Consider the following 27,323-nt stretch of genomic DNA (forward strand, 5'->3'; position numbering starts at 1 on the left):
CTGTGTCAAGCTTGTACGTAGAAGCGGACGTGTGGTCGCTTGACATGCAACGTTCATACTTAAGCCTTACCTATTTCCTGAAAGTAAATTCGAACTCGGAACATCCGTCCTTCTCAATCATAAATGATATGACCAGTGCCACACTCTTTAATAACCGGCCGACAGTAAGAGAACCCTTCTCACTACGTATAAGAAAAATTAGCGCAGAAATGGATATCCCACTACTTGAAAATAATTTGATGGCCCCAGCAAATCCAGTGCCACCGTGGCAGTGGCAACTCATAGAGTGTGATACTTCGTTTGTAGAGGTCACAAAAGACGCTCCAGAGGCACAAATCCAGATGCATTTTCTAGAAATCCAATTCAAGTACTCGTCCTGCACTTAGTTTTACACTGACGCTTCCAAGTCACATGCAGGGGTTTCTTATGCAGTAGTCGGCCCATCATTCTCCGAGTCCGATGTACTGCACCCGGAAACAAGCATTTTTACGGCTGAAGCCTATGCACTTTTATCAGCCGTGAAGAATATAGGCAAGTCAAAACTCAAACGATCAATAATATTTACAGACTCCCTAAGCGTTGTAAAAGCTATCATGACTCTACGCAGACACAAAAACCCTGTACTCATTGAACTGTATTCTGCTCTGTGCAAAGCATATATGTCTAACCAGCATATTATTTTGTGCTGGGTGCCTGGCCATAGAGGCATCGAGGGCAATGTTCTGGCTGATCAAATGGCCTCATCAACTGCATCGCGAGCCCTTAACCCTACAGCTTCTATCCCTGCCGCAGACCTCAAGCCCTACTTAAGAAATAATCTTCGAAGCCACTGGCAGCGCTTGTGGGATGCCGAAACAAACAATAAGCTCCATTTAGTTAAGCCACAGATAGGTCCCTGGCATCCCGTTATGAAAATACGAAGAACTAATGTCCTATTCTCTTGTTTGAGAATAGGACATACATACGGCACCCACAATTTTATTTTAACCGGAAATGACCCACCAACCTGTGGTAGATGTGGAGAGAGGCTTACCGTGCTCCACGCCCTCGTGGAGTGCAGGGAAGCCGAAACAGAGAGAAAAAGGCAGTTTCCTCTAGCGTACCGGTACTGTCTCCCTCTCCATCCCGCTATGTTTCTGGGTGACAAACCCATCTTTAACACCAACGCTGTCCTGGGTTTTCTTAGCGATGTTACATTGCATGTTATTTGCCCAATTGTTTCATAGCGCATCCTCTCTCCAGAGGATGCCGCTGCGATAGTAGTTTTGTATAGCACGCGTCTCCAGGCCCTTGCATTTCAAAGGGCCTGTCAAGGCAGTAGTGCTTTTTGAAAATACTTATCAGTGATAAATTCTCATTTATCATCATTATCTTGCAATTTGTTTTTTTCGTTTCATAGTGCACCTCATTAGCCATTGCCATAATTTTATTACATATATATTTTACGCATTTTACAGCGATTGTTTTTAGGCCCTTTTACAACCACGACACATCTACCTTTCGCAATTCATTGCTCCATTGTCAACTTATTAACACAGGCCTGGCGCTCTTTGGCCATACCTGGCCCTTGCGCCATTAAACACCATACATCATCATAGAAATGCGGTTGTAAAAGTAACGTCAATTTCCAATTTCGTGCATTTCTATAATGATTGAAAGGTCACTGCTATGCATATAAATGAGAATGCGAAGTATTCCTGCTTTCAGTGATCAATGCGCATTATTTGGTGCACCAATTCAGCTATGAAAGGTATGGACAGTCAAGTACAATATCAAACCTGGTGCAGGTAAAGACTTGTATTACCTTTTCTTATTGGTCCCATAATTGGTGTGTTCTTCCTGAAATAGCAATGTTATATTTCGGTAGTCATGGCACTGTCAAGCTAATGTGCTTCGCACATTTTGCAGCAACTCCAAGAGCCACAGCGACCAAAAGTAGCCTGCTTGAACAAGCTGTTTCCGACACGGCAAAGCAAGTAAACATTGCGGCAGCAAGCAATGAGGTGTCAGAGAAAATTTTGGAGTCCCGTAAGGTAAGATGACGGTGCTCCTGAAGAGCATACATGTAATTAGACCTGACGAAATTAATTTTTAATGCTACTGAATAGAGGTGTGTATCTGAAAAAATTGAGGGAGAAATGGGGGTTCTTATAATTTGGCATGCGACACAAAATAGTAATAGTCACAATTCACACTAGTAACTGAAGTGCAGATGAGATTCAAAATAGACAGCGCTCTTTTTCATGTAAGTAACAATCGACATGAGAAGTAATAATTGTCCATTACTCAGGCAAATCTGTAAAGCAGTTCACTTTCCCTGAAGGTATAAACATACAAATGTACTTCACAAAGCAAATTTGCATGGGGTGGAAAGCAAGGAATTCATCTATGCAATATGCTGTTCGCATACCATGTAAAGTGGGCCTGAAATGTGAGAATTCAGAGTTATCAATTTTTCTTGAAGATGTTAACGCTTTAGGCAACCAAGAGCTAGTCTCGCACTCCAGTTTCTGAGCAGCAAGATAAAAAATTAATTGGAGGACGCTTAAGCTTCACCTTTAAGAGTAGAACGCGATAGCGTTATCGGGACCCGTTCGCATTGCATCGTTCGCATACGGCAAGTAGGCTGCATTCACTGCAACACATAACATGGGAAAACCAGCTTACAAAGACCAAGCTTACACCGATCCCCTTAAAGTCTGCTTCACTTTTAAACTGAAATGCATTGCCGGAGAGACGTTTTTCCAGGGGCAATATAAGTGGTCTTATATTAAAATGTGAATGCCCTAGCACCTTTTTTTATTATTTTATTGTTTGCTATTGCCCCGATGCGCGCATGTCTGGTAAAAATGCTGGAAAAGGGGTTTGGTGTTTGAGTTTCCTCGTAGCAGAATTAGGTTTTCTCGTACATTCAAATTAGAATACGCGTCGATTGGTAAACAATCCGACGCCGAATGGTAAACTCGTACTTTACCATTTTTCTGACGGATTTCACTGTGAGAAATTAAATTTTTGTTCCCCAAAACCTTGCACCACGTGGAGGGCCTGCACGGTCGATGTGGTTGGATGATTTTCTCCGCCACCCGCGATCACACGCTGATTGCCGATGCCGGATTTTCTGCGACATGGGGCTCTAAACACTATCGTGTTAATATTGAACAATTTTGTTGGCAAACGTTTATTGCTTTGTAGACAAGAATCCTGTACGCTTGTGGTTATATGCCATGTGAAGTAAAAGCTCGCCTAAAACCAAATGATAGTATTTACAGAGCAAACAAAGCTTGGAATTGCTGGCTTAAGTTTCATGGCCAAAGATTTACTCAAAAGAAAATTATTTGTGAATATTTATGAAGAACTGTCCCGTGAGTAACTTAATATTACTTGATTCAGTATGCTCAGTTGTTGCACAATGTCCTCACCTCAGGCATGTATCTTTTAGCGTTCTTTTGGCAAACATGTTTTACTAGCACTAATCATATTGAAAGATTTCACAATTTGAATATTCAATTTGGCTTATCTAGCATGCTGTGTGATACAAAACTGTGCTACAGGAGGCATCAATCACATCTGCCGATGTTGCAGCTTGTAACCATTAAACATGGCCGCTTGATTTCCAGCAACACTTTTGTGGAAATCTATAGTACTCGATTTTCTTTTCACATGGCACTATACAACAGCGTTTTCTTGCCGCTTTAGTACACCAATAATTTATTTATTTTCATTGCATATTAAGCCAAACCATCACCATTTTTTTGCATTTATGGTCACAGTAGCCTCTTTGTCATTAAACTCCATAAAGCACCGTCATCATTATCATCTAAGCTGCAACTAATTTAAAATGTCTTACCCTTTTTGTTTGTTTGGTCATTCACTTCATTTGCCAAAAATTTTGCCCTAGTACTAGTACCATTTTTGTCGTAACAATGTCTGCTGTCTGAAATGCCATCAGCTCATTGCAGCCCATCTAATCCTCCTCTGCTACTTCTGCTACGCAGCTCAAGAGCGTGGATCGAGTTGAGCGACACATGTGGCGTGTCCGAGAGGTGCAGCCTGTGATCAATGCTGTGGTGGAAGACCGGTATGAGGAAGCTGAAACTGAAGCCGCGGACCAGCTTGTTGCCTCCGGTACACTCACACCGGAGCAGCTGGTCATGGACAAGCCCGTCCTCGGGGTGCCGCTCTCAACCAAGGACTGCTATGCCGTCAAAGGTCAGTCCCACGAGGCACGTGCAGTGTGTTGCACTGCTCTTCATTGCATAGCTCTTTACACCAATGCAAAAAGAAATCTCAAGTGAACAGGGCAGTTTTCTTGCTGTGTTATCGGGCGGTCTATTGTTTCCTCTTTCTATTTACAGTTGATATGGGTGAGAATGCTTTATATTGGCTCTGCGGTGCAGGCTTCGTAACCACCAATACAACCTTTGTCCGTAAAGTTTCGAGACTGATTTATTTTCTTCTCTAGAAATAATTCCCCAAAACAAATGTTGGTGCGTATGTGTAGTGCTATCTTTTCAGGCTAACCTGAGCTATTTAGGTTAATTGCTTTGGCAGCCGCTAGATGGCACTAATGTAGAAAAATACGTTGCCACTTGTCGTCTGCGAATTCTATTGTGAGTGAATGTGGAGAGATGGATGTCCACCTCGAACAGCGTGTAAACAGAATTCTGTGTGAAGCTTGGCAAGACAGCCAGACGGACGTTTAGGCTCCTTCGTGACATGGCTACGAGACATTATCGTGGGCGCGAGTTTTCGAGAGGCACAAGGGGTTCCTTTCGGGGATAACGGCGGTGGAAGACGACACAAGGCAGGGGCGCCCTGCAACCTCGCGGAATGAAAACAACGTGGCTCGGATCAGGGAGATCGTACAGCAAGACCACACCATTACAGTCCGCATGCTATCGGATGCTCTCGACATTATTAAGACAACGTTCCACCAAATTTTGTGCGAGAACTTGGGGAAACGAAAGCTGAGTGCCAGTCTTTCGCCGCACTCCCTCACACAGGACTAAAAGGACACGCGGGCATCAGTGAGTGCTGTTTTGCTCTCCGAAGCAGAGAAGGATGCTGCATTCGTCGACAGCATCATTGCTGAAGACGAAACATGATGTTTTCAATACGATCCTCAAACAAAGAGGCAGAGCGGCGAACGGCGGTACACAAGCTCTCCAGCATCGAGAAAGGTGCGGCGACAGAAGACCAAACCAAAGACGATGCTGATATTTTTTTTTTCGATGCCAGAGGTGTCGTACACCACGAGTTCGTCCCACAAAGGCAGATGGTGAATCGGGAATTTTATATCCGTGTGCTCCAACACATGCGTGATGCACTGCGACGTCGTCTCCTTAACTTGTGGGCATCTGGACAATGGAGCCTTCTTCACGATAACAGAAGGCCGCACACTGCTTTCAGCGTGACAATATTTCTCGCTAAGCACAGCATGACTGTACTTCCCCATCCGCCATACTTGCCTGACCTCTTCCTATGCGATGTTTTCCTGTTTCCGCGTGTGAAGAGAGCCCTAAAGGTCGCTGGATGGTGAGTGTGGAAGCCATTCAAGACGCCACGACAAAGGAGCTGACAGCCCTGCGAAAAGAAGCGTTTTCCAAGTGTTTCCAAGACCTCAAGAAGCGTTGAAAGCTGTGTATAGACTGCAAGGAACCTATAGAAACCTTGCTGCTTTCTCCACTGTGTTCAAATGTTCAGTGGCACTGGCTCTGTCAGCAACTTCTTCCGCCTTGCATGAATTCTGTATATGAAATGTTCCGCTTAAGCTGAGTTCTATATATTTGCTTGTAGTTGCCGTTTTACTTGAGATGGTGGCGAGTGTCCTGCTTGGTGTTGAAACTTGGCTTTCTGTTACTTTCTTTTTAAAAATTTTTCCAGCACTAGTGACACTAGTGCTTGAAGAAACACTTAAGACATCTTTTCATCGATGCAGTATATAAGCTCAGTGGTAGCCATTGGCAATTGTTGAAGCTGTGTGTGTACACAGCGTGTTCAATACATATATTGAGAAAGTAAACGTTGGTGTTCTGATGACATTGTTTGCGATTGTGAACTTATAATATGCAGGCTTGATATTGCTTCAAATAAGCATTTCAGTTTTTCTTTTTTAATTTGCCTGAAAGGAAGAGCTGGATCTAAAAGCTGAGGCATAAGCTTGACAAAAGTTCTCGCCTCCTTTGAATTGGCAAACAGAAGTGCAGGCATCAGTGTGGCAGACACTTGTTCTCGAAACCGTAATATTGTTCGCAAAAGCACTTGTTCTGAGAAGAAAATTGCCCTTATGACTAATATTTCTTTTAAGACTAGCATTGTAAAAGACCATCCGCCTTGTCACACCACCTAGCCCGACCCGTCATTTTTGTACACACCCCTTTCACTATGCTTTGCCAGATGTTATGTGACATCTTACTGCTAAAATAACACGCATAACAGTTTTCTACATGTCCTACATGATTTCCAAGGTCACATTGGGGAAAAACACTCTGCTTTGCCAGGTGTTATGTGACACAGTACTGCTAAAATACCGCGCATAAGTTTTCTACATGTCCTACATGATTTCCAAGGTCACATTGGGGAAAAAATGGTTCCCTAAATACACTGGTAGGGAAGCTTTGCTTAGTTAAAATGAGCTAACAAAAAGCCATGTCCGTCAGCTTTGACTGCTTTATGCGAAGCTTGCTAACATCCTTCTCCAGGGCATCCGGGTCTCACGAAAATCAAGCACTGGAGGGACTGAATCATCTGCAATGTCTCCTGCGAGAACACTGGGGCAGCCTGTCCAACCATGTCGTCGTTGCCGTTGACACTGTCATCGTCATCGCTATCTGCTGCTAGCACCTCTGTCACAATTGCCTTATCAGTCAGTTGCTCCAATGTTTCTAATGCATCATCTGCATGTAGAAACTCGGAGTGCTGATGTGCCATCGATGACTGCAGACTGCGTCGTGCATTGCTCATGATCCGAGGGCAGATCAGCCATTCACCGTTCCGGCCGCGATACAAGGAAACCGGGGAGCCAAACTCGTGTTGGGACCATGCAACAAAGACAAACAAAAACACTGAGGCGAAGCAGACCTCTTGTGGTCTAATGGCCCTTTTGACCAACTTGACGCAGTATAGACTCTTCTGTGAAAGGGATACAAAAGAGAGTTGTGTGAGGCGGACGCTTGGTGTGCACAGCATGTAGACTTGTGAAATGGCTCAGATTTAATAGTTACCAATAACGCGGCATGGGAACATTGTAGTAAGCAGTTTATTTTACCATAGAACACTCGCAAAAGTTTACGTTGCCGAGGCTGCTCATTGTTATATCCAATATATTCTTGGAACCGGCACTGTTGTAAACAGGTTCAACTGTAGATTGTTTTCTTATAGCCCGTTTAGTCACATTGAGGTTAAGGAGCAATCGAAAAATTGCTCTTTTCTGATCACTTTTCTTTTCTGATGAAAATGCTCTAGGTTGACAGGGTTTTTTAGTTGCTAGATAAGGTACGGGTGGCTATGGTGTCAGCCATGGAAGTACTCGTTTCTGATCATTTTTGTTTTCTGCTAAATGTCACACTGACAAGAACTGTCCTGCCTAATCGCCATCCTATTTGTATGACCACAGGCATGCTACAAGACTCTGGTCTGGTGCTGCGGAAGGGCTTCCGTGCCCCACAGGATGCCGATGGCATGGCCTTACTGCGTGCGGCCAGTGCCATCCCACCGGCGCTCACCAACATCTCGGAGCTGTGCATGTGGTGGGAGTCGTACAACAACTTGCACGGACGCACCAACAACCCCATACGACAGTCGCCGCATTTGTGGCAGATCCAGTGGTCAGTTCGTGCTTTTGCTCATGCGGCTGCACGTTTGTTTTTCTATGGTAGCATCAGCTGTCGCTTGCAGTTGTCACAAACGGGCAGGTAAGAGGATCATTTATTAGTAAAAGGAATTCGCTGACAAGTGTGATAAACAAGAGATTGATGTTTCAGGATCTGTGTAGATCACTTTTTCACATTAATCCAGTAATTGCAAAATTCAGTGTCGCTGCAGGGGTGTGGGGGCACAAATGGCACCATGCCTCAACACTTTACGCACTGAAGTTGCCTCACGCCTGCTTGACAGCCTTGGTTCAATTCAGGCTTTAGGAAACAGTGGACGTTTGCAACGTTACATTGGAAGAGCATTTAGTATGTTTGCATCTACTAGTGCTTTGAGCTAACCAGCTAGTTGTACAGACAATCAATGTGGAATTCATTGAAAATGCTCTAGGTTAACAGGGTTTTTTAGTTGATAGCTAAGGTACGGGTGGCTGCGGTGTCTGCCATGGAAATACGTGGAGAATTTCTCCCATGTGTGGGGAAATACTGGAGAAAGGCCCCAATGGAAACTTTGCACTCACCACTTGCTGGGAATCGGAGACCGCAGGCGACATCAGTGGGTGTCTCGCCTGGTAGCTCCTGTAGCGCTTGCACTTCTTGTGTGCAGCCCACGAGAGGAAATGCTCCTTGTCTTTCAAACCTGCTGGCACAGGTATGCTTGGTCAATGTGAGGCTTCACATGCAGGGTCCGCACAACAGGTGCCAGAGAATTCATCCTAGGGCTCGAAGAATACATGCAGTGATGAAAGTGCGCCTCCAATTGCTCCAAACTGCTCCAAAAGAGAAATGCTGCAACATGCTGCTCCAAACTGACACTTTTGTCAGTAGCTGCCCCGGAACGGCGCTGGGGAATTCGATCTCGTACTGATTACCAACTGCTGCTGTGGCAGCTGTGATATGTGACTGATTACGTTTGCATTGTGATGCTCAGCTTTATCGGCTTTGATCTCATTTCTGGCACAAGAACTGTCATTTTCAATATGTAGCCCATTTAGCTGTATTTTTGTACTTGACATGCAGACTATTTTGGTGAAATGTGAAAGTGACTGAGATTACTTCGATCTCGTACGGATTATGAATTGCTGCTTTGGCACCATTAAAGTGATTGTGATTACTTTTAAAATGTGGTGCTCAGCTTTACCGGTTTGATCTCAATTCTGCCGCAAGTACTCGTATTTTAAGTATATAGCACATTTTACTAAGTGTTCGATAACATCCACTTTCTTAATTGTTTTTCTTTAAATTTGCATTGTATGGGCAATATTTATCATAATAAATATCTTCATGACCTTCTAAAGAAATTTCAGTCTTGCTTTGCCTCTTCGTCTAAAGTCCGCCAAACACCCCTCACCAAGCCGTGGCCTAGTGGTAGAGTTCCCACCTCGGCTGCGGGAGGTTGTGGGTTCGATTCCCACCGCCGCCGGGCACACACTGGTTCAAAGAGGCATAAGCGTAACCTAGCCTGGCATTCGGCTTCCTTCAGGGGTGATATTGTCACGTAGTAGTGACGCTGAAGTAAACAGTAGTAAAACTGTGTATGACGAAACTGGTTGTTTATTGGGCGAACCTGTGCCCACAAAAGCAAGCTACACTCGAAGCACAACGAAAACGGCGAACAGAGTTGGCGGTCGTCGAAATCTGATCAGCGGCGAGACGCGTCGGCTTTTATACCTGAGTCATCGAAGGTTCCAGATTAATCCCCGATGCCCGCGTGTCTTCCAGAAAGCTCTAGACAATTCGCGTCGGTCACACAATCAGATAACATAAGCGTTGTTGAAAACAGGCAACGAAAAGAAGCATCGATAACGTTCTAGAAACTTCCGATACAGGCGAATCCTGCGCCGAGCGATAACATTTAACATTTGTTAGCCGGTTGAAAGCGGCCACCGGTGAAAGATAAGCATGTATACGTGTCAATACCCTCCCCTTAAAAAGCATCGTCCCGATGCTGCAAACACGAAAGCGAAAACAAAACCACGTGTACAGAAAGGGACAAAAATAACAAAGCAACAAAGGACCTAAGTTCGTCAGCGGGCGTGGAAAGGCTTAAGGGGGGACATGGGTTGTGGAGATTATGTCCTGCATCTTATGGCCAATTCTGTTGAAAATAATCAGGCTTGTTTAGTTTTTCGCGCTGATTTCAAATATGCAATAATTTTTCTTGTAGGTCCATTTGTTCAGAAGATACACACATCTGTCGCTCAATTGTTTCAGGAGACAATGGAAAAAAAACTGCTCAGTAGAAAGTGAATATTATTTCATAGCTAGATACTGTAATATGCAATAAATGCAATGCTGCAAAAAAGTTTTCAAATTAGATTATAATTAGCCATTCTGCAGGTGATCAAATTTATTTCCTTGTCCTATGGCTACCACAACAAAAGAAAATTAATAAAAGAAAAATATACATGTGCAGAAATTTGATATTCTGCTCTCCGCACTTTGTAATATGCAGATTAGGCTTTCTGCTAAGGAAAGAATTATTGCTCTAGCTGTTCTAGATCATGAGATATCACTCCGACAGTCTGGTGAAGTCACCCAAAAACAAGTTTTGAGAAAAGTGAGAAAACATGCAAAACCTTTTTATTTGCAAATTTACAGCTGGAACAGCTCAGTAGGCACCAGACATGTAGTCCTGCTGACTTCCAGCCCCCGTGTGCCGCTTTTTGGGGACTGGCGCAAGTTTTCTGTTGCTTTGCCCACGTTCAGTTCGGCGTAAAGTTCGCGAATCGACCGCGCGCAGTCGCTCGTCAGATTACGCGCCGTGCGATCGGCCGCGGGCGTCAGCTTCACCTTCACGTAGCTCTGCCACGGTTTCGTGTGAAGAGCCCGACGGCTGATGTCCATCACTGAGAAAATGTCATTGAACGCGGTCTGTCGGTTGCCCGTAGCCTGCATGGCACGCGTAGCCAAAACGTTCACAGCAAAGGGGTTCATTCGCTCGGCACTATGAACGCGCGGCGAGCTCCACACCGAGTCTCTCCACAGTTTGCGCACATAAAACGCAGCTTCACAGTGAGTCCGTATTCCCGCTCGTCTCGGACGATTTCGAAAGCACCACTGCAGTTTTTGCTCGTCGCAAACGTTAATAAAGTGTTCACTGCACTCAAATCCACAATCGTAAACGTAGTCCCATCAGCCGGGCGAAGGGCATCGTCGGTACTGTCACCCACGAACTCACGTTTCCTCTCCGTCGCTGGAGCGGAAGATAACGCCGATAGATTTGCTTTGGCTTTCGCCGCTTCCTCCTTCAGCTCGGAGGGTTGCCGGTAGATCGTATCTTGCCGCGAGTGAAGGTCGAAGGCTTGGCGGCAGACGGACTCTGAATTGCAGCAGCCGCTGCGGTCGTTAGGCCTACTGTTGCTGCATCGATGATTTGGGCATCAAACGCTGAGGCTGTGGCGTCCTGGTCGTTTTGCGGCGTCGAGCAGCGCACTTTGTAGTTTTTGATGAGCGTCCGTCGCACTTTTTTAGCACCAAACTTGTGCCGCGTGCGAAATTTGCGCACCGTTTTCGACAACGCGGCACGCTTTCTCGCCGACACTGGGGCAAGATGGCGCGTCTCAATGCGCGTCTCCAAGCGCGCAGCAGACGATGGCCATGCTGTTCCGCCAATTGGGAGGCAAGCTCAAGTCACGTGCGCCAAGTGCTGAATAGGAGAGCGTTTTAGTACCTTTTTTTGGCGCGCAGTTTTTAAGTGGCCAATAGCTGAATGGGGCCCGTGGCGGGAATTTGAAGGCAAAAAGCGGCTCTTTCAAATGAGACCAAGATGTCCACGCTAGCACACGTGGAAGTGCAGGCGCGCATTTCGGAAAATGTGCCGTTTCAGCGTCAGTTTAGCCTGAAATTCAGCTAGTACACGTCGTGTAAGGCATCATTGCGGCTAAAATATTGACATTATCGGTATGAAATTACCAATATAGGTGCAATAATAGCTATACATTCCAACAATGCAATTTAAAAAAATCGAGTTTTTTCGCGATTTTTGGTTGCCACAACCCGTGTCCCCCCAAGGGGACGCACCACGTGGATGACTTCAGGTCGTGCGCGGCGCCGCTGTGATTGCGAAATACCGTCTGGCATGACCTCATAGTCCAGTGCGCCAATACGTCGGATGATCTTATATGGTCCGAAATAGCGACGTAAGAGTTTCTTGCTAAGTCCTCGTTGGCATATCGAAGTCCAGACCCAAACACGGTCTCCGGGTTGGTACTCGACGTAGCGTCGTCGAAGGCTGTCGTTTCTCTGCTGGTTCTTGATGCGCAGGCGGGCGAGCTGTCGACCTTCTTCGGCACGCTGCAAATAGGTGGCAACGTTGAGATTTTCTTCGTCGGAGACATCCGGTAGCATGGCGTCAAGCGTCGTTGCCGGTTTCCTTCCGTAGACCAGGTTTAACGGCGCCATGTGCGTCGTTTCTTGCATGGCCGTGTTGTATGCGAAGGTCACGTACGGAAGGATGGCATCCCACGTCTTGTGTTCGACGTCGACGTACATTGCCAGCATGTCAGCGATGGTCTTATTTAGGCGCTCGGTGAGGCCATTCGTCTGCGGGTGGTAGGCGGTGGTCCGGCGATGGCTTGTCTGGCTGTAGCGCAGGATGGCTTGAGTTAGTTCAGCCGTGAAGGCCGTACCTCTGTCGGTGATGAGGATTTCTGGGGCACCGTGACGCAGGAGGATGTTCTCAACGAAGAATCGGGCTACCTCGGCGGCACTGCCTTTGGGCAAGGCTTTTGTTTCGGCGTAGCGGATGAGGTAGTCCGTAGCTACGACAATCCATTTATTCCCGGACGTCGACGTCGGAAAAGGCCCCAGTAAGTCCATCCCGATCTGCTGGAACGGTCGGCGAGGTGGCTCGATCGGCTGTAGAAGTCCGGCTGGCCTTGTCGGCGGTGTTTTGCGTCGCTGGCAGTCTCGGCATGTCCTTACGTAATGGGCGACGTCGGCAGAGAGGCGAGGCCAGTAGTATTTTTCTTGTATCCTCACGAGCATGCGGGAAAAACCGAGGTGTCCAGCCGTTGGGTCGTCATGGAGAGCTTGCAGAACCTCTGGACGCATTGCTGAGGGTACCACGAGGAGGTAGTTGGCTCGGAGGGGCGAGAAGTTCTTCTTTAGGAGAATGTCGTTTTGCAAGAAAAACGACGCCAATCCTCGCCTGAACACCTTCGGCACAATGACGGTCTTGCCTTCAAGGTAGTCTACAAGGCTCCTTAGTTCGGGGTCGGCTCGCTGTTGTTCGGCAAATTCGTCGGCACTGATGGGTCCCAAGAAAGTGTCGTCATCCTGGTCGCCTTGTGGCGGCGGTTCTACGGGGGCGCGAGAGAAGCAGTCGGCGTCAGAGTGCTTTCGCCCGGACTTGTAAACGACGGTGATATCGAATGCTTGAAGCCTAAGACTCCATCGTGCGAGGCGACCTGAAGGATCCTTCAAGTTAGCTAGCCAACACAAGGCGTGGTGGTCGCTCACAACTTTAAAGGGCCTGCCATAGAGGTAGGGACGAAACTTTGATGTAGCCCAGGTGATGGCGAGGCACTCCTTTTCTGTTGTGGAATAATTTGCTTCCGCCTTCGATAGCGACAGGCTAGCGTAACTTACAACCCTTTCTAGTTCGTCAGTCCTCTGCACAAGAACGGCGCCGAGTCCTACGCTGCTTGCGTCGGTGTGGACTTCGGTATCGGCGTTTTCGTCGAAATGCGCAAGTATTGGCGGCAATTGCAGGCGTCGCTTCAGTGCTTCAAATGCTTCGACTTGCGGCGTCTCCCACTTGAACTCGACGTTGGCCTTCGTGAGGTACGTCAGTGGCTCGGCGATCCGTGAAAAGTCCTTGACGAAGCGCCTGTAATAGGTGCACAGTCCAAGAAATCTACGCACTGCTTTCTTGTCGGCCGGCGGAGGAAAGTTGGAGATGGCTGCAGTTTTCTGAGGGTCGGGGTGCACTCCAGACTTGTTGATGACGTGGCCCAAGAACAAGAGCTCCTCATATGCGAAGCAGCACTTTTCTGGCTTTAACGTGAGTCCGGAGGTTTTGATTGCTTGAAGAACTGTTTCAAGGCACTGCAGGTGTTCTTCGAAGCTTGAGGCAAACACAACGACGTCGTCCAAATAGACGAGGCAAGTCTGCCACTTCAAGCCTGCGAGTACTGTATCCATGACGCTTTGGAAAGTCGCAGGTGCCGAGCAAAGACCAAACGGCATGACCTTGAACTCGAACAGTCCGTCTCCTGTTATAAACGCAGTCTTCTCCCGGTCCCTCTCGTCGACTTCGATTTGCCAGTAGCTGGTTTTGAGGTCCATCGACGAAAAATACTTTGCGTTGTAGAGTCGATCCAAGGTGTCGTCAATCCGTGGGAGGGGGTAAACGTCCTTCTTCGTGATCTTGTTGAGGCGACGATAATCGACGCAGAAACGTAGGGTTCCATCCTTCTTCTTCATTAATACCACGGGGGACGCCCACGGACTCTTGGACGGCTGGATGATGTCGTCGCGTAGCATTTCGTCGACTTGTTGCCTTATGGCTTCGCGTTCGTGCGCCGAAACTCAGTACGAGCTCTGACGGAGTGGGCGGACATTTTCGTCGGTTATGATGTGGTGCTTGGCGACAGGGGTTTGTCGAACTCTTGACGATGACGAGAAGCTGTCCTTGTATTGAAGGAGCAGAGCTTTTAGTTGTTCTTTCTTATGCCCGGGAAGGTTCTGATTGACGTCGAAAGTTGGTTCAGGTATTATAGTCATCGTTGCAGGTGCACTGGAATCCGTGAAGGTGAAAACACTGCTGGCTTGTACTATTTCGTCGATGTAGGCGACCGTGGTGCCTTTGTTAATGTGCTTGTATTCGGGGCTGAAGATCGTGAGCATCACCCTTGCTTTCCCTGCACGCAGCTCAGCTATGCCTCTAGCGACGCAAATTTCACGGTAGAGCAGTAACTGATGATCGCCCTCGATGATGCCCTCCATGTCTGCAGGCACTTCGGTAGCGACGGAAATCATTACGCTGGAGCGAGGCGGAACGGTGACTTGTTCTTCAAGCACATTCAAGGCATGGTAACTTATGCTTGTATCCAGTGGTATCGCGTTGTACGTTGAAAGCGTTATCGACTTGGACCTTAAGTCGATGACTGCACCGTGTTGGTTTAGAAAGTCCATGCCTAGGATGACATCCCTGGAGCAGTGCTGCAGGATTACGAAGCTCGTCGGGTAAGTGCGGTTGTTTACCGTGACTCGCGCTGTGCAGATTCCAGCCGGCATTATTAGGTGGCCTCCCGCTGTCCGGATATCGGGTCCTTGCCAGGGCGTCTTCACCTTCTTTAACTTGGCGGCGAACGCGCCACTGAACACGGAATAGTCGGCGCCAGTGTCGACGAGAGCGGTGACGTTATGACCATCGATGAGCACGTCTAAGTCGGTAGACCGTCGTCTAGCATTACGGTTAAGTCGTGGCGTCGGATCACGGCTGCGTCGGCTTGCTCCGCTGCTGCTGTGACCGCTGCTGCTGCGTCGTACAGCAACCGCACCTCCATCGGTTGCTGCCTTTAGTTTCCCGGGTAAGGGCTGGAAGATCGGCCCCGGGTGGGACCGGCGCACTGACGGCGATGCGGCGAGATGTAGCGGCCTGGTGACGGCGAGCGTGAGGGTCGTCGGGGTTGCCACTGGGCTCCGGCGAGGTAGTCGGCGATGTCGCGTGGTCGTTCACCCCGCACTGGACGCGGCGCGTTGACGGCGAACCCTCATAGGCCCATCTCGCGGTATGGGCATCGGCGGTAGACATGGCCAGCTTCCCCGCAGTGATAGCAGAGCGGGCGGTGGTCGGGGGCGCGCCAAATGTTCGTCTTCCTTTAGTAACTGCGCTGGGCGACGGGCGGGCGTGCTGGCGGCGGCGGCGGTGGACGACGGAACTGCAGTGTTACGGGGCCCTGGCGCGAGCGCGGAGGGGGGCCTTGACGACGGGCGACGGCGGCGTAGGTCATCGCTTCCGGCTCGGGTTGCGGCGATTCGCGAAGTCCTAACGATTGCTGGATTTCCTCCCGCACGATATCGGCGATGGAAGCAACTTGAGGCTGCGACGACGTAGCAACTTCTGCAGCTCTTTGCGTACTATCGCCCTGATGGTGTCTCGTAGGTCGTGGGAGAGTCCTTGGACTTCGGCGTACTGTGGCGTCGAACGGCGATTGTATTGCCGGTTGCGCATGTCCAGTGCTTTCTCGATCGTCGTAGCCTCCGAGAGAAAGTCTTGGACTGTCGTTGGTGGATTCCGTACCAGTCTGGCGAATAGCTCCTGCTTAACTCCCCGCATGAGCAAGCGAACTTTCTTGTCTTCTGGCATAGCGGGGTCGGCGTGCTGGAATAATCGAGTCATTTCTTCAGTGTACATACCGATGCTCTCATTCGGGAGATATACACGGTTTTCCAACAAGGCTGCAGCTCTTTCTTTATGGACGACGCTCGTGGAGGTGTCCAGGAATGCGGCTCGGAACAGGTCCCAGGTTGTTAGTGCACGCTCCCTATTCTTCGTATTCTTCTTTGTATTCTTCTCTTTATCTCTCTCTCCCCTTTTTCCTTCCCCCAGTGTAGGGTAGCCAACCGGGCTCAGTCCTGGTTAACCTCCCTGCCTTTCATTAAATCATTTTCCCTCTCTCTCTCTCCCTATTCTTGAACCAGGTTCTGGCGCCGTCTTCAAGCGAGAAGTAAACATGGCGCAGCTTGTCGTCGCAGTCCCACTCGTTGAACGTAGCGACCCAGTCGTATGCCTCCAGCCAGCTTTCGGGGTCTTCACATGGCGATCCGCGGAAAGTCGGCGGCTCCCTGGGTTGTTGCATCACGATTGCAGATGTTGGCGCAGGGGCTGTCATGGTAGCTGCTGCCGAGGTCGTGACTTTTGTCCTCTTGGTCGCTGTGGTCTTCTCGGGAAGAAGTCCGTACTCCGGCAGAAGTCCTTGCTGCCTACGGCTAGCTCGCTGGTCCTTGGCGACGTTGGCGCTGTCCTCCGGTTTCGGGCTTGGATCACGGCTTTGTGGGGGCGTTCGCTGCATCAACGCACTAGCACCTCCACCAGATGTCACGTAGTAGTGACGCTGAAGTAAACAGTAGTAAAACTGTGTATGACGAAACTGGTTGTTTATTGGGCGAACCTGTGCCCGCAAAAGCAAGCTACACTCGAAGCACAACGATAGCGGCGAACACAGTCGGCGGTCGTCGAAATATGATCAGCGGCGAGACGCGTCGGCTTTTATACCTGAGTCATCGAAGGTCCCAGATTAATCCCTGATGCCCGCGTGTCTTCCAGAAAGTTCTAGACAATTCGCGTCGGTCACACAATCAGATAACATAAGCATCGGTGAAAACAGGCAACGAAAAGAAGCATCGATAACGTTCTAGAAACTTCCGATACAGGCGCGTCCTGCGCCGCGCGATAACATTTAACATTTGTTAGATGGTGGAAAGCGGCCACCGGTGAAAGATAAACATGTATACGTGTCAATATGCTTGGGAAAGGAGTCTGCTTCCTGAATTTCCGCCGAAACCCTCGCGAGCACAAAAAACAAAGCTTCCATTGCGGCCATTTCCCACGTGGCTCTCCAAATGCACCTATTGAGGTGGGGACGCCTTCGGCAGAGTGTACTAGAATGGGGGAGTGGGTCCAGAATGCCTTGGCAAGTGCCAAGGATGAAGCGAAAAACGTTGAAAGTGTGGCGGCGCCGCCGTTACCTTATTCTGAATCTCGGGCCAATAGACGTTGGCTCCGGCTGTTTCAGCAGCGCTCATTGACTGAGGCGAGCTCACGGGCTGAGTAGCTGTCGTTTGCTCAATGCACCGTCGTTGTTGGGTCATTTGCATTCCTTCTGCGGCTATTTTTCCATTTTATTTACAATAGATTGGTGGGGAATAATATCAGTGTTGCCGCCACTGAGTATCCGCCTGTCAAAGCTCCATGCAGCAGCGGTAGGGTCTTCGATGCGACAAGCATCCGGCCGGCGCGTGGGGCCGCTCATTCGGGAGAAAGCGACAATGGCGGCACCAACTTTTCAATAAAAAAAAGCCTCAGCAGGAAGCCTGCGTTGGACCCACTCCCCCAATTTAGTACACTCTACCTTCGGGTTGAGAACAAACACCTCTTTCCAAGCGTTTTGGTCCCACAATGGCCGAGCACCAGGCCGGGAGCACGCTTGTACCTATTTTACCGGTAGGTACCTTGCGGCAGCACTTGCCTCCCACAGCTGCGGCAGATGCTCTCCAACAAGGCCAGTTTTGTCATGCTGTTGGACGACAAGGTGAACAAGATGACAAGGTGGTTTTGTTCTAGGTAAGAACCGTTTCGTCAGACCCTCTACTTTCTCGTCTTCTCCGTGCACTTTCTCCCCAAAACGCTAGGCGGCAATATCAACATTTATGAAACGCTTTGGTGATACATTTAGCTCCAGGAGTTGTATGGCATATTTTGCCACCTGCTTCGAAAACACCAATAGCTGCTCCAAATTAGCATTTTTTCTGCTTAGAAAACACTTATGGCTGCTCCAAAGTGGCATTTCTTTCTGCTACGAAATCTGCTCCAAAAAGTAATATGTTGCTTTTGTCACTGTACATGCCATCAAATAGCCATGCACTCTGTTGAGTGTGCTTGCAGTAGTTTGGATAAATGCAGATCTAAACACAGCCTTGCTCATATGTATTTGATGTCGGCTTTGCTTAAGAAGGAGCAAATGTATGGAAGTAGGGATGTAGCAGCATTTGCTTCTAGACTGGAGGTAGCATCATCTTTGGGTGGCATTAGGCAGTGGTTCATTCCCCCTCCCCCCAAAAGATTATTTGAGACATGCAGTTGTTGCGAAACATGCATGGCGGTGAACCTCAAAGGGTTATATGTTCAATTCAGTTCACGTTTATGTTTTGCGTTTATATCCTGGAAAGGAATATAGGCTAAAAGCCAAACACGCCTCCAGCACATAAAGCAGCAGCAGCAGTTCAACAACAATGCAAGGAGGCGATGAGAAGTTGTATTAGCCATAAGGCAGTAAGCAAGCAATAAGTTGTCTAGCCCATTCCATCGGGCAACTGGGCCATATCAGTGTCTGCTGCATACCAGGCCCGTAGCCAGAGGGGGGGGGGTTCTAGGGCCACCCTCCCCCCCCCCTCGAAATTTTGATCGTTCCATGTCCTACGGCGCTGAGTACATCGGCCGAACGGGCCACCGCATAAGCGACCCGGAGCATCGCAATAGAGCAGAAGACTGCACCCTACAGTTGTCGGCTCTATGCACGGCCCGCTTCGCAATGTCATGCTTGCACTTGTCAGTAATAATAAAATATTATTGTAAAAGTCATACTTTACATAATGCGATTTATATCAAATATAATTACTGAAAAATACGTGCTTTCTTCGTATAGTCAAGGCCGTCAGCGAGTGCCCCCACGCTCCCCCCGAAAAAAATGCCTGGCTACGGGCCTGCTTCATACGTTCGATTCTGCATTGTGGACACACAATGCAGCTATGCTGGCTACATGAATCGATGTTATTGAAGTTGTTAATCACGTTGCAGAAAGAAAATTGGGATCACAAAGATTAGTAAGAGCCTAGTGGCAGTGCCCTTGGTAGCAATGACTGCATGCATGCTACAATGTCAACCTAGCAGCATTATGTGTATAGTGTAAACTTCGCAGTGTTCAAACATGATGGCTCTGTAAAATTCTTTGGCAAGCACCTGCTTGTGAACATGCCTCCTGTGCAAAAATTGAAGCGCAACCAAATTACATCTCTTTTTGCGCACTAGTTGTATAACATTCTTTGATGCTTGTGAAAGAAAGTGATAGTTCGGTTTATGTGTCCTGCACTTCACCAAAACATTGTATATAAATGGAACACATGTTTATTTCTCATCGAGCTTTGTTAGGCATTGTCTTTTCATTCTTTTTAGGAAGTCTGAGCAGTGGAAGATTTTCACCACTAAAAAAGCATTTTCACATTTGTTTGCCTTTTAGTCATAGTAATTCATATTTTAATGGCGCAGCAGCCATTGCTGCAATAATGTGCCAGGGCTGATAATGTGAACTCTGACTGACTTCTGCTGGTGCTAATAACCAAAAGCAAGTGGTTGTAAATCAAATTTAAATGACAAATTGCAGTATCAATCAAATTTACATTATTTGTTGAAATTGTTTGTTTGCTTGTGCCCTGTCCATAGTGCACTTCTGCGACTTTTAACGCTACATCTCAGAGACATTTTTTTGCCACGTAGCACTATCATCACACACAGGGGGTGAGGGAAGCCTCATCGCTAGTGCTGGCTCCGTAATTGGTGTTGGAACTGACATCGGCGGCAGCATACGGATGCCAGCATTCTTCAAGGGCATCTTCGACCACAAGCCAACAAGAGGTGACGCATTTTCTGTGTTCCGATATTGCTGCCTGCACTTTCTTCATTTGCGCATGTCGGGCTACTCTGTGGCATTATGAAATCCTGCAGTGCACACTGTAGGATGTCACTGATGGGCTTTCTGTGACCACTTTAGCCTGAAGCCTTACCTTCAATAGTGCGTTAATTAGTTGGCATTGCATTGTGGCTGCCGGAAAGATGTTTTTTATGCCATTATGCTTAGCGTATTATTGTAACTGTAGGCATGCTGTCTTGTATCATCTGTCCATCTCCTTTCATTATAACAACAGCGCATGTATACTGAATGGGGGCAGCCAGGCGATATTTAGACAATATTAATGGAAGCCGCAAGGTGCACCACCACACAAAGGTTGCATAGAAGGAATCGAGAGGAGAGGCACTTGTCCTGTCATTTTGCTTTTCTGTGTTTCATCTGTTGTATCGCTTAGCCAAAGCGAATGTGTCTGGGTTGATTCTTATGATTGCATACATAACGGGGTCAAAAAATGTGTTCGTGCACTCCACATTGTATAGGTACGAAAGTGGTCACAACTGCAAACGTAAATGTGCTCCCCCGCGAAGACTGAAACAAAAAAAAAGCTGCTTGTGTGCAAGATGCGTAATTTACTCGCACACAATGTGCACATGCTACGAGACGTGGCACGCATGTGCCAATCATCTCAAAGAGCTATTTTGGTGTTGGCATGAGAGAAGTATGTATGCAGTTGTGGCTTATTGGTTAGAGCATCTGGTTGTTCTGCTGGGAGACCGAGATTCAATCCCATCGTCAGACATGTAATTATTTTCTATTAATTTCTGTGCTTGAGCTATTTAGCAAGACGGCGGCAGCCATGATCAGCTAAGTCCAGGAGGGTTCGCTAGGAAAATCTCGCTTTAATAAACCTACTTGGAATGTCTATCGATTGCTTGCGTCGTCTGACGGTGGCTGTGCACGCTGTCTTCAGGGCTGGTATCCAACAAGGGCCAGTACCCACCGGCACGCGATCACTCTTTGGACGCCTGCCTCGTGGCAGGTCCCATGTGCCGGTATGCCCAGGACCTCAAACTCATGCTGGCCATCATGGCGGGACCCCGTGCATCCCTGGTGCCATTCAACACTGAGGTGCGAGAAGAATCGAGAGAACCGAGGGGCACGATTTTCTGTTGGTTACGATGGTACAAAGCACACGTACGATGGAGAGTTTTAGTTTGTTCGTAAACTTCTTGCCATTTACGGATGACAGATTTACCAGAGCTGTGGGCAACAGTAGCGAAGCTGGCGGCGACATCTTGTGATGCTTTGTCCAATCGCAAAGTGCTTGTAAAATGTTTGTCGTACGAGTGCCCTTGTCAAAAAAAAATTTGAAAAGGGCTGCACGCTTACGATTATGTCACTACCAATGCTTTACACCAGCAGTTAAGCAGAATATGATAGGTCACTTCAGTGCAGCAGAATCTTGTTAAACAGAACTTCAAGGGACCGAAGAAATTAATTCCATTTAACAGGAGTTGCGTTTACTGAGAAAGATGAGCAAGGGTGCAGCACTATGTGCCACACCCTCTTAATATTGTTATAAGGCAGTGCTCCCACTCCTGCGCCTAATGCGCCAGATTGCGCCATACGAGATTTTCTGCACCATCCTGTTCAAAATACACGATTTCGCCGAAGTGTGCCAAAATTAGCGCCTGTGCATTACGTGTGTGGCCGCAGTGCTCGGTTGACCACTCTTGGGGATACGTTCACTTTCGCGGGATTTCGCGTCACTAGCGTCAGCATCCCCCACAGGGGCGTCTGCGTAAGCAGGCGTTTGGTGTGTTGCGACACCACGGACTCGAGCACATGGGGGTTGGACCCTCCCGCGTGTAGCCGTGCGCGGCTTAGCCATGTCTGAGGAAAGGGGGATCCAGGGGTTGAGCCGATGCCGGATGTACGGACCTCTAAGGCCCCCTGGCGGAGGCAACACACCTCTTCGGCCTCTGCTTCACATACACGGCACCTCCAGACTGACCCACCTGGAGGAAATCGGTAGTCGCCTTTTCCTGTCCCGCTCTCCAATCTTTTGTCTTTCGCTCTCACTTTTCCAACTGTCCTGTCTTCTTGTCACTTCTTCTCACTTTCAAATTTCCAGGCGGCAAGGGTTAACCTGGTGTAGCTATCCAACCTTGGGTGTTTTATATTAGGTTATAGCGGCGATGCATGGCTGGCGTCTGCAAGTATTCTAAACTTGTAGCGTCCACTGTTTTGGGCTCAGTGGTGGCTGGCTACCATCGCCGCCGAATTTTTCATTTTTACATGGCAAATGCTTTTCCCACACTACCTGATCGCTCCCTGAAAAGGGGGCGATCAGTAGATCAGATGAAAGTTTTAATTTCTTTTTGAAACCGCAGCAGTCTTTCCCGAAGTATCACGTCATACACAGCCAGCACGAAACTAGGACAGTCCGAATGATCTCGCCATTTGTTGTAGCCAAATGTCTCACTGAAGCAATAGGCCCAGGTTATATAGTAACGAAGATGGGAAGTGGCGATCTTCTTCTAGAAGTTCGCGACAAACCACAGTACGACAAGCTTTCGAAACTTGTGGCGTTTGGAGACATCCCCGTGTCTGTGGGCCCCCACAGGTCAATGAACACAGTGCGCGGTGTCGTCTTGGAAGACGATCTCCTTGAACTAAGTGAAAGCGAACTACTTGAAGGATGGCAAGACCAGAACGTAGTCAAGGTGCAGAGGATAACACTAAGGCGAGATGACAAGCAAATACCTACCAAGCATATTATCATTACTTTCGGAACTAGCAATCTACCAGAATCAATTGAAACTGGCTACTGCAAGCTTCGTGTCAGGCCATACATCCCAAATCCGCGTCGATGCTTCAAGTGTCAGCGTTTTGGGCATGGGTCGCACAACTGCCGAGGGCGCGCTACTTGTGCTAAGTGTAGTTCAAATGAACACGCTTGTTACATCTGCACTTCAGCAACCCGCTGTGCCAACTGTGAAGGAGATCACCCCGCCTACTCGCGATCGTGCCCCTCGTGGAAAAAAGAGAAACATATTATAGAACTGAAAGTCAAGCTGAACCTATCTTTCCTAGAGGCACATAGGCGTTTCTATCTCCACAACCAGTCCAGTCCTTCATACTCCGATGTGGCGCGCCGGCGGGCAGCGCCACATCTTTCGGCGGCTACCCAAGTCACACGGAGTGTGACGGCGGTCACGCCATCAGCCCCCCCGGCTGGAGCAGCTAGCGCTGTTCTGCCCCCTGCCAAGAAGGGCCAGCAGACCCGCGGGCCTCCTGGACCCAGGGCCACTGCCCATGCAGTTCGGCCTGAAACCCCCGCGAACGTCCCCGCTGAGCGGGCACTATCCACCGCCTCAGACGAGGTGATGGACACAAGCAGACCACTGGCGTCTCAGACGCCCAAAGAACGGTGCAGCTCCCTGGAGCGCACCGGGAAAAAAGGAAAACCGCGCATCACTGGGCCTGGAAAGGTCTCATGAACTAACTTCTATCTTTCTGTACACACATCACTAACTTCTTTTCCATTATGGATACCCAAGTATTGCAGTGGAACGTGAGAAGACTTCTACGTAATCTTGACGATGTTAAAGAACTCTTCCGCAAGTTCAGTCCAAAGGTGATGTGTGTACAAGAAACACACCTAAAATTAACACAGACGAACTTTTTAAGGCAATATGTCACTTTCCGCAAAAACCGCGATGACTCTCTCGCCTCGTCAGGGGGTGTGGCCGTAATGGTCGATAAGGGCGTTGCATGTCAGCAATTAAGCCTCCGAACGTCCCTTGAGGCAATTGCTGTCCGAGCAGTGTTGTTTGGTAAACTAGTCACAATTAGCTCCATCTACATTCCCCCTTCCCATCAGCTTTCCAGAACAGAATTTCAGAGCTTCATCGATGAACTTCCTCCGCCATACATCGTCGCTGGTGACTTAACGCTCATAGCCCCCTTTGGGGCGACTCCCGTTGCGATGCGCGAGGGCGCCTTATAGAAAATTTTCTGTTTTCTTCAGGTGACTGTTTATTGAACAAGAAAGAACCTACGTACTACAGTATTACACATAACACATATTCGTTTATAGTCTTAAGCATAGTGTCGAGCACACTAATGCCATACCTGGAATGGTCCGTTCTTAAGAACCCCTATGGAAGCGACCACTTCCCAATTATGTTGAACTCAACGAAACGAGATGGATGCTCGTCACCACCTCCTCAATGGAACGTGGACTCGGCGAACTGGGAACTGTTCCGAGAGCTAACACACTTAGGCCGTGATGACATTGTTGCTCTTAACGTAGACGACGCCGTAGCATATCTAATTGGTTTTATTATTGACGCTGCTACAAAATGTATTAAACAAACTAGCGGACTGGCTCAGAAGTGCCGCATTCCTTGGTGGAACGAAGAATGTCGTGAAGCTCGCAAAAATCAAAACAAAGCTTGGGGATTGCTTCGCGATTCTCCTACTGCCGAAAATCTTATTAATTTCAAACAGGTTAAATCGCAAGGCAGGAGGACACGTAGACATGCAACGAGAGAGAGTTGGGAGAGGTACATTTCTGGTATAAATTCCTACACAGACGAGGCAAAAGTATGGAACAGGGTGAATAAATTAAAGGGCCGTGAGACGAACCCACTGCCCTTAGTGAGCACCCAAGGAGATGGCCTGGAGGATCAGGCAGATTGTCTGGGCGAACACTTTGAATATGTCTCCAGTGCATCTCAATACACACAAACATTTCTGAGGTTCAAAGAGCGCGCAGAGCGGCAACCCCTCGATCGGAAATGTGCCCGAAATGAACATTACAACTGCCCGTTTAGTTTAGCTGAACTTAAAGCTTCTCTCGCTTGTTGCAACGGCTCGGCACCAGGTGCTGACCGTATCATGTATGAAATGATCAAGCACCTACACCCTGAAACACAAAAGACACTCCTCTCTCTTTTTCATGTCATGTGGGCTGCTGGTTCCATTCCATCTTCTTGGAAAGAAGCTATAGTAATCCCCATACTTAAACAGGGCAAGGACCCGTCCTTACCTAGTAGCTACAGACCCATTGCTCTGACAAGCTGTCTGTGCAAGCTCTTCGAAAAGCTGATTAACTGGCGCCTAATCTGTGTCCTAGAAAGCAACGGAATACTAGATCCTTACCAATGTGGCTTCCGAGAAGGTAGGTCGACTACAGACCACCTTGTCCACATCGAGGCAATCATAAGGGATGCCTTTATACACAAACAGTTTTTTCTCTCCGTATTTCTTGATTTAGAGAAAGCGTATGACACCACATGGCGGTTCGGTATTATCCGAGACCTTTCCGCTATGGGTGTCCGCGGCAACATGTTGAGTACTATCCAAAGCTACCTTTCTAACCATACCTTTCGTGTAAGGGTGGGCCAGGCCTTGTCTAGGTCTTTCACCCAGGAAACTGGTGTCCCGCAAGGCGGTGTGCTTAGCTGTACCCTGTTTATTGTGAAAATGAATTCTCTACGCATGGCTATTCCACGAAGGATGTTCTACTCTGTATATGTAGATGATGTCCAGATTGGTTTTAAATCGTGCAACTTTGCTGTCTGCGAACGACATGTCCAGCATGGCTTAAATAAAGTGGCTAAATGGGCTGATGAAAACAGTTTTAGGTTGAGCCCACAGAAAAGCACATTCGTCCTTTTCACTAATAAGAGAGGAATAGTACCAGATCCTGCTATTGAGCTCTCTGGTACCACATTACCTGTAAGCAAAGAGCACAAGTTTCTCGGCATCATATTGAACACGAAACTCGCATTCATTCTGCACATCAAATATTTGAAGGCTAAGTGCCTGAAAACAATGAACTTATTGAAGCTGCTGTCGCGTACAACATGGGGCAGTGACAGGAAATGCATTTTAAACTTGTATAGGTGCCTTGTCGGCTCACGACTTGACTACGGCGCGATAGTCTATCAGTCTGCTGCACCCAGTGCTTTAAAAATGTTGGATCCTGTTCACCATTTAGGAATCCGCCTCGCGACTGGGGCCTTCAGGACAAGCCCCGTACAATGCCTCTATGTGGAAGCAAACGTGTGGTCGCTCCACCTTCAGAGGACTTGTGCCAGCTTTACATATTTCCTTAAAATAAATTTAAACCGTACACATCCTACCTATTTTACCATAAACGATACCACATGTGCCAGACTATTTAATAATCGACCAACAGCGAAGCAACCCTTCTCGCTACGCGTGAGAATGCTCAATGAAGAAATGGCTGCTGCACTACTTGAACATTGCCTAATGCCTCCAGCGAAGCAGCTACCGCCATGGCAGTGGCAGCTAGTTGAATGTGACACATCGTTTATTGAAGTCACAAAACACGCGCCAGATGCACACATTTAAATGCACTTTTTAGAACTAAAGTCGAAATACTCTTGCCCTGAATTTTACACAGACGCATCAAAGTCACATGCCGGCGTTTCCTATGCGGCAGTCGGTCCGTTCTTCTCGGAATCCGATGTACTTTATCCCCACACAAGCATCTTTACGGCAGAGGCCTATGCAGTACTATCGGTGGTGAAACACATTGATAGATTGAAACTCCTAAAGGCAGTGATTCCACTCCTGCATCAACTGCGCCAAAGTGCGCCAATTGGGATTTACTGTGCCATCCTGATACAATCGACGAAAATTGCGCCTAACTGCGCCAAACAGTCTCGGATATGACGACGTCTATCGCCAATTGCACCACCGGGAAATTAAAACGTTGAACGTGACGATAGGGCGAGCCTTAGTTGCAACCTTAGCTGCAAACAGGAGACGAGAAAGCTCTAGCGCGTACGTCCCAATTAAGGTCACTGGAACCTGGAAAGTACCGCAGCCCTTTTCTCTTAGCCGCCGCGTCGCCGATTGGTCAGTTGCCGTCAGGTGATCACTTTCCACTATAGATGGCGGATCTAAGCCGCGCCGGAGGAGATAAGCAGACAGACATCACTCGCACACGCCGCGCGTACGAGTCATCAACGAGGTCAGATTTTGCATTTTATATAATTTAGTGTATATGTAACTTTCGTAGACTTAAAACAAAACGAAAGGAAATGCCCGGGTGCTG

General features: G+C 48.1%; 1 protein-coding gene across 1 annotated transcript in view; it reads left to right on the forward strand.

The window, feature by feature from the left end:
* LOC119446191 (fatty-acid amide hydrolase 2-A-like) overlaps positions 1-27,323 on the forward strand; it is a 334,649-nt gene that overhangs the window by 283,803 nt on the left and 23,523 nt on the right. Inside the window, 6 exon segments of the mRNA XM_049663200.1 lie at positions 1,909-2,033; positions 3,996-4,209; positions 7,616-7,788; positions 7,790-7,826; positions 20,113-20,232; positions 21,198-21,355. Of these exon segments, the coding sequence (XP_049519157.1) occupies positions 1,909-2,033; positions 3,996-4,209; positions 7,616-7,788; positions 7,790-7,826; positions 20,113-20,232; positions 21,198-21,355 (827 nt within the window).

Source organism: Dermacentor silvarum, chromosome 1 (genome assembly GCF_013339745.2).
Source record: "Dermacentor silvarum isolate Dsil-2018 chromosome 1, BIME_Dsil_1.4, whole genome shotgun sequence".
NCBI classification, from domain to species: Eukaryota; Metazoa; Arthropoda; class Arachnida; order Ixodida; family Ixodidae; genus Dermacentor; species Dermacentor silvarum.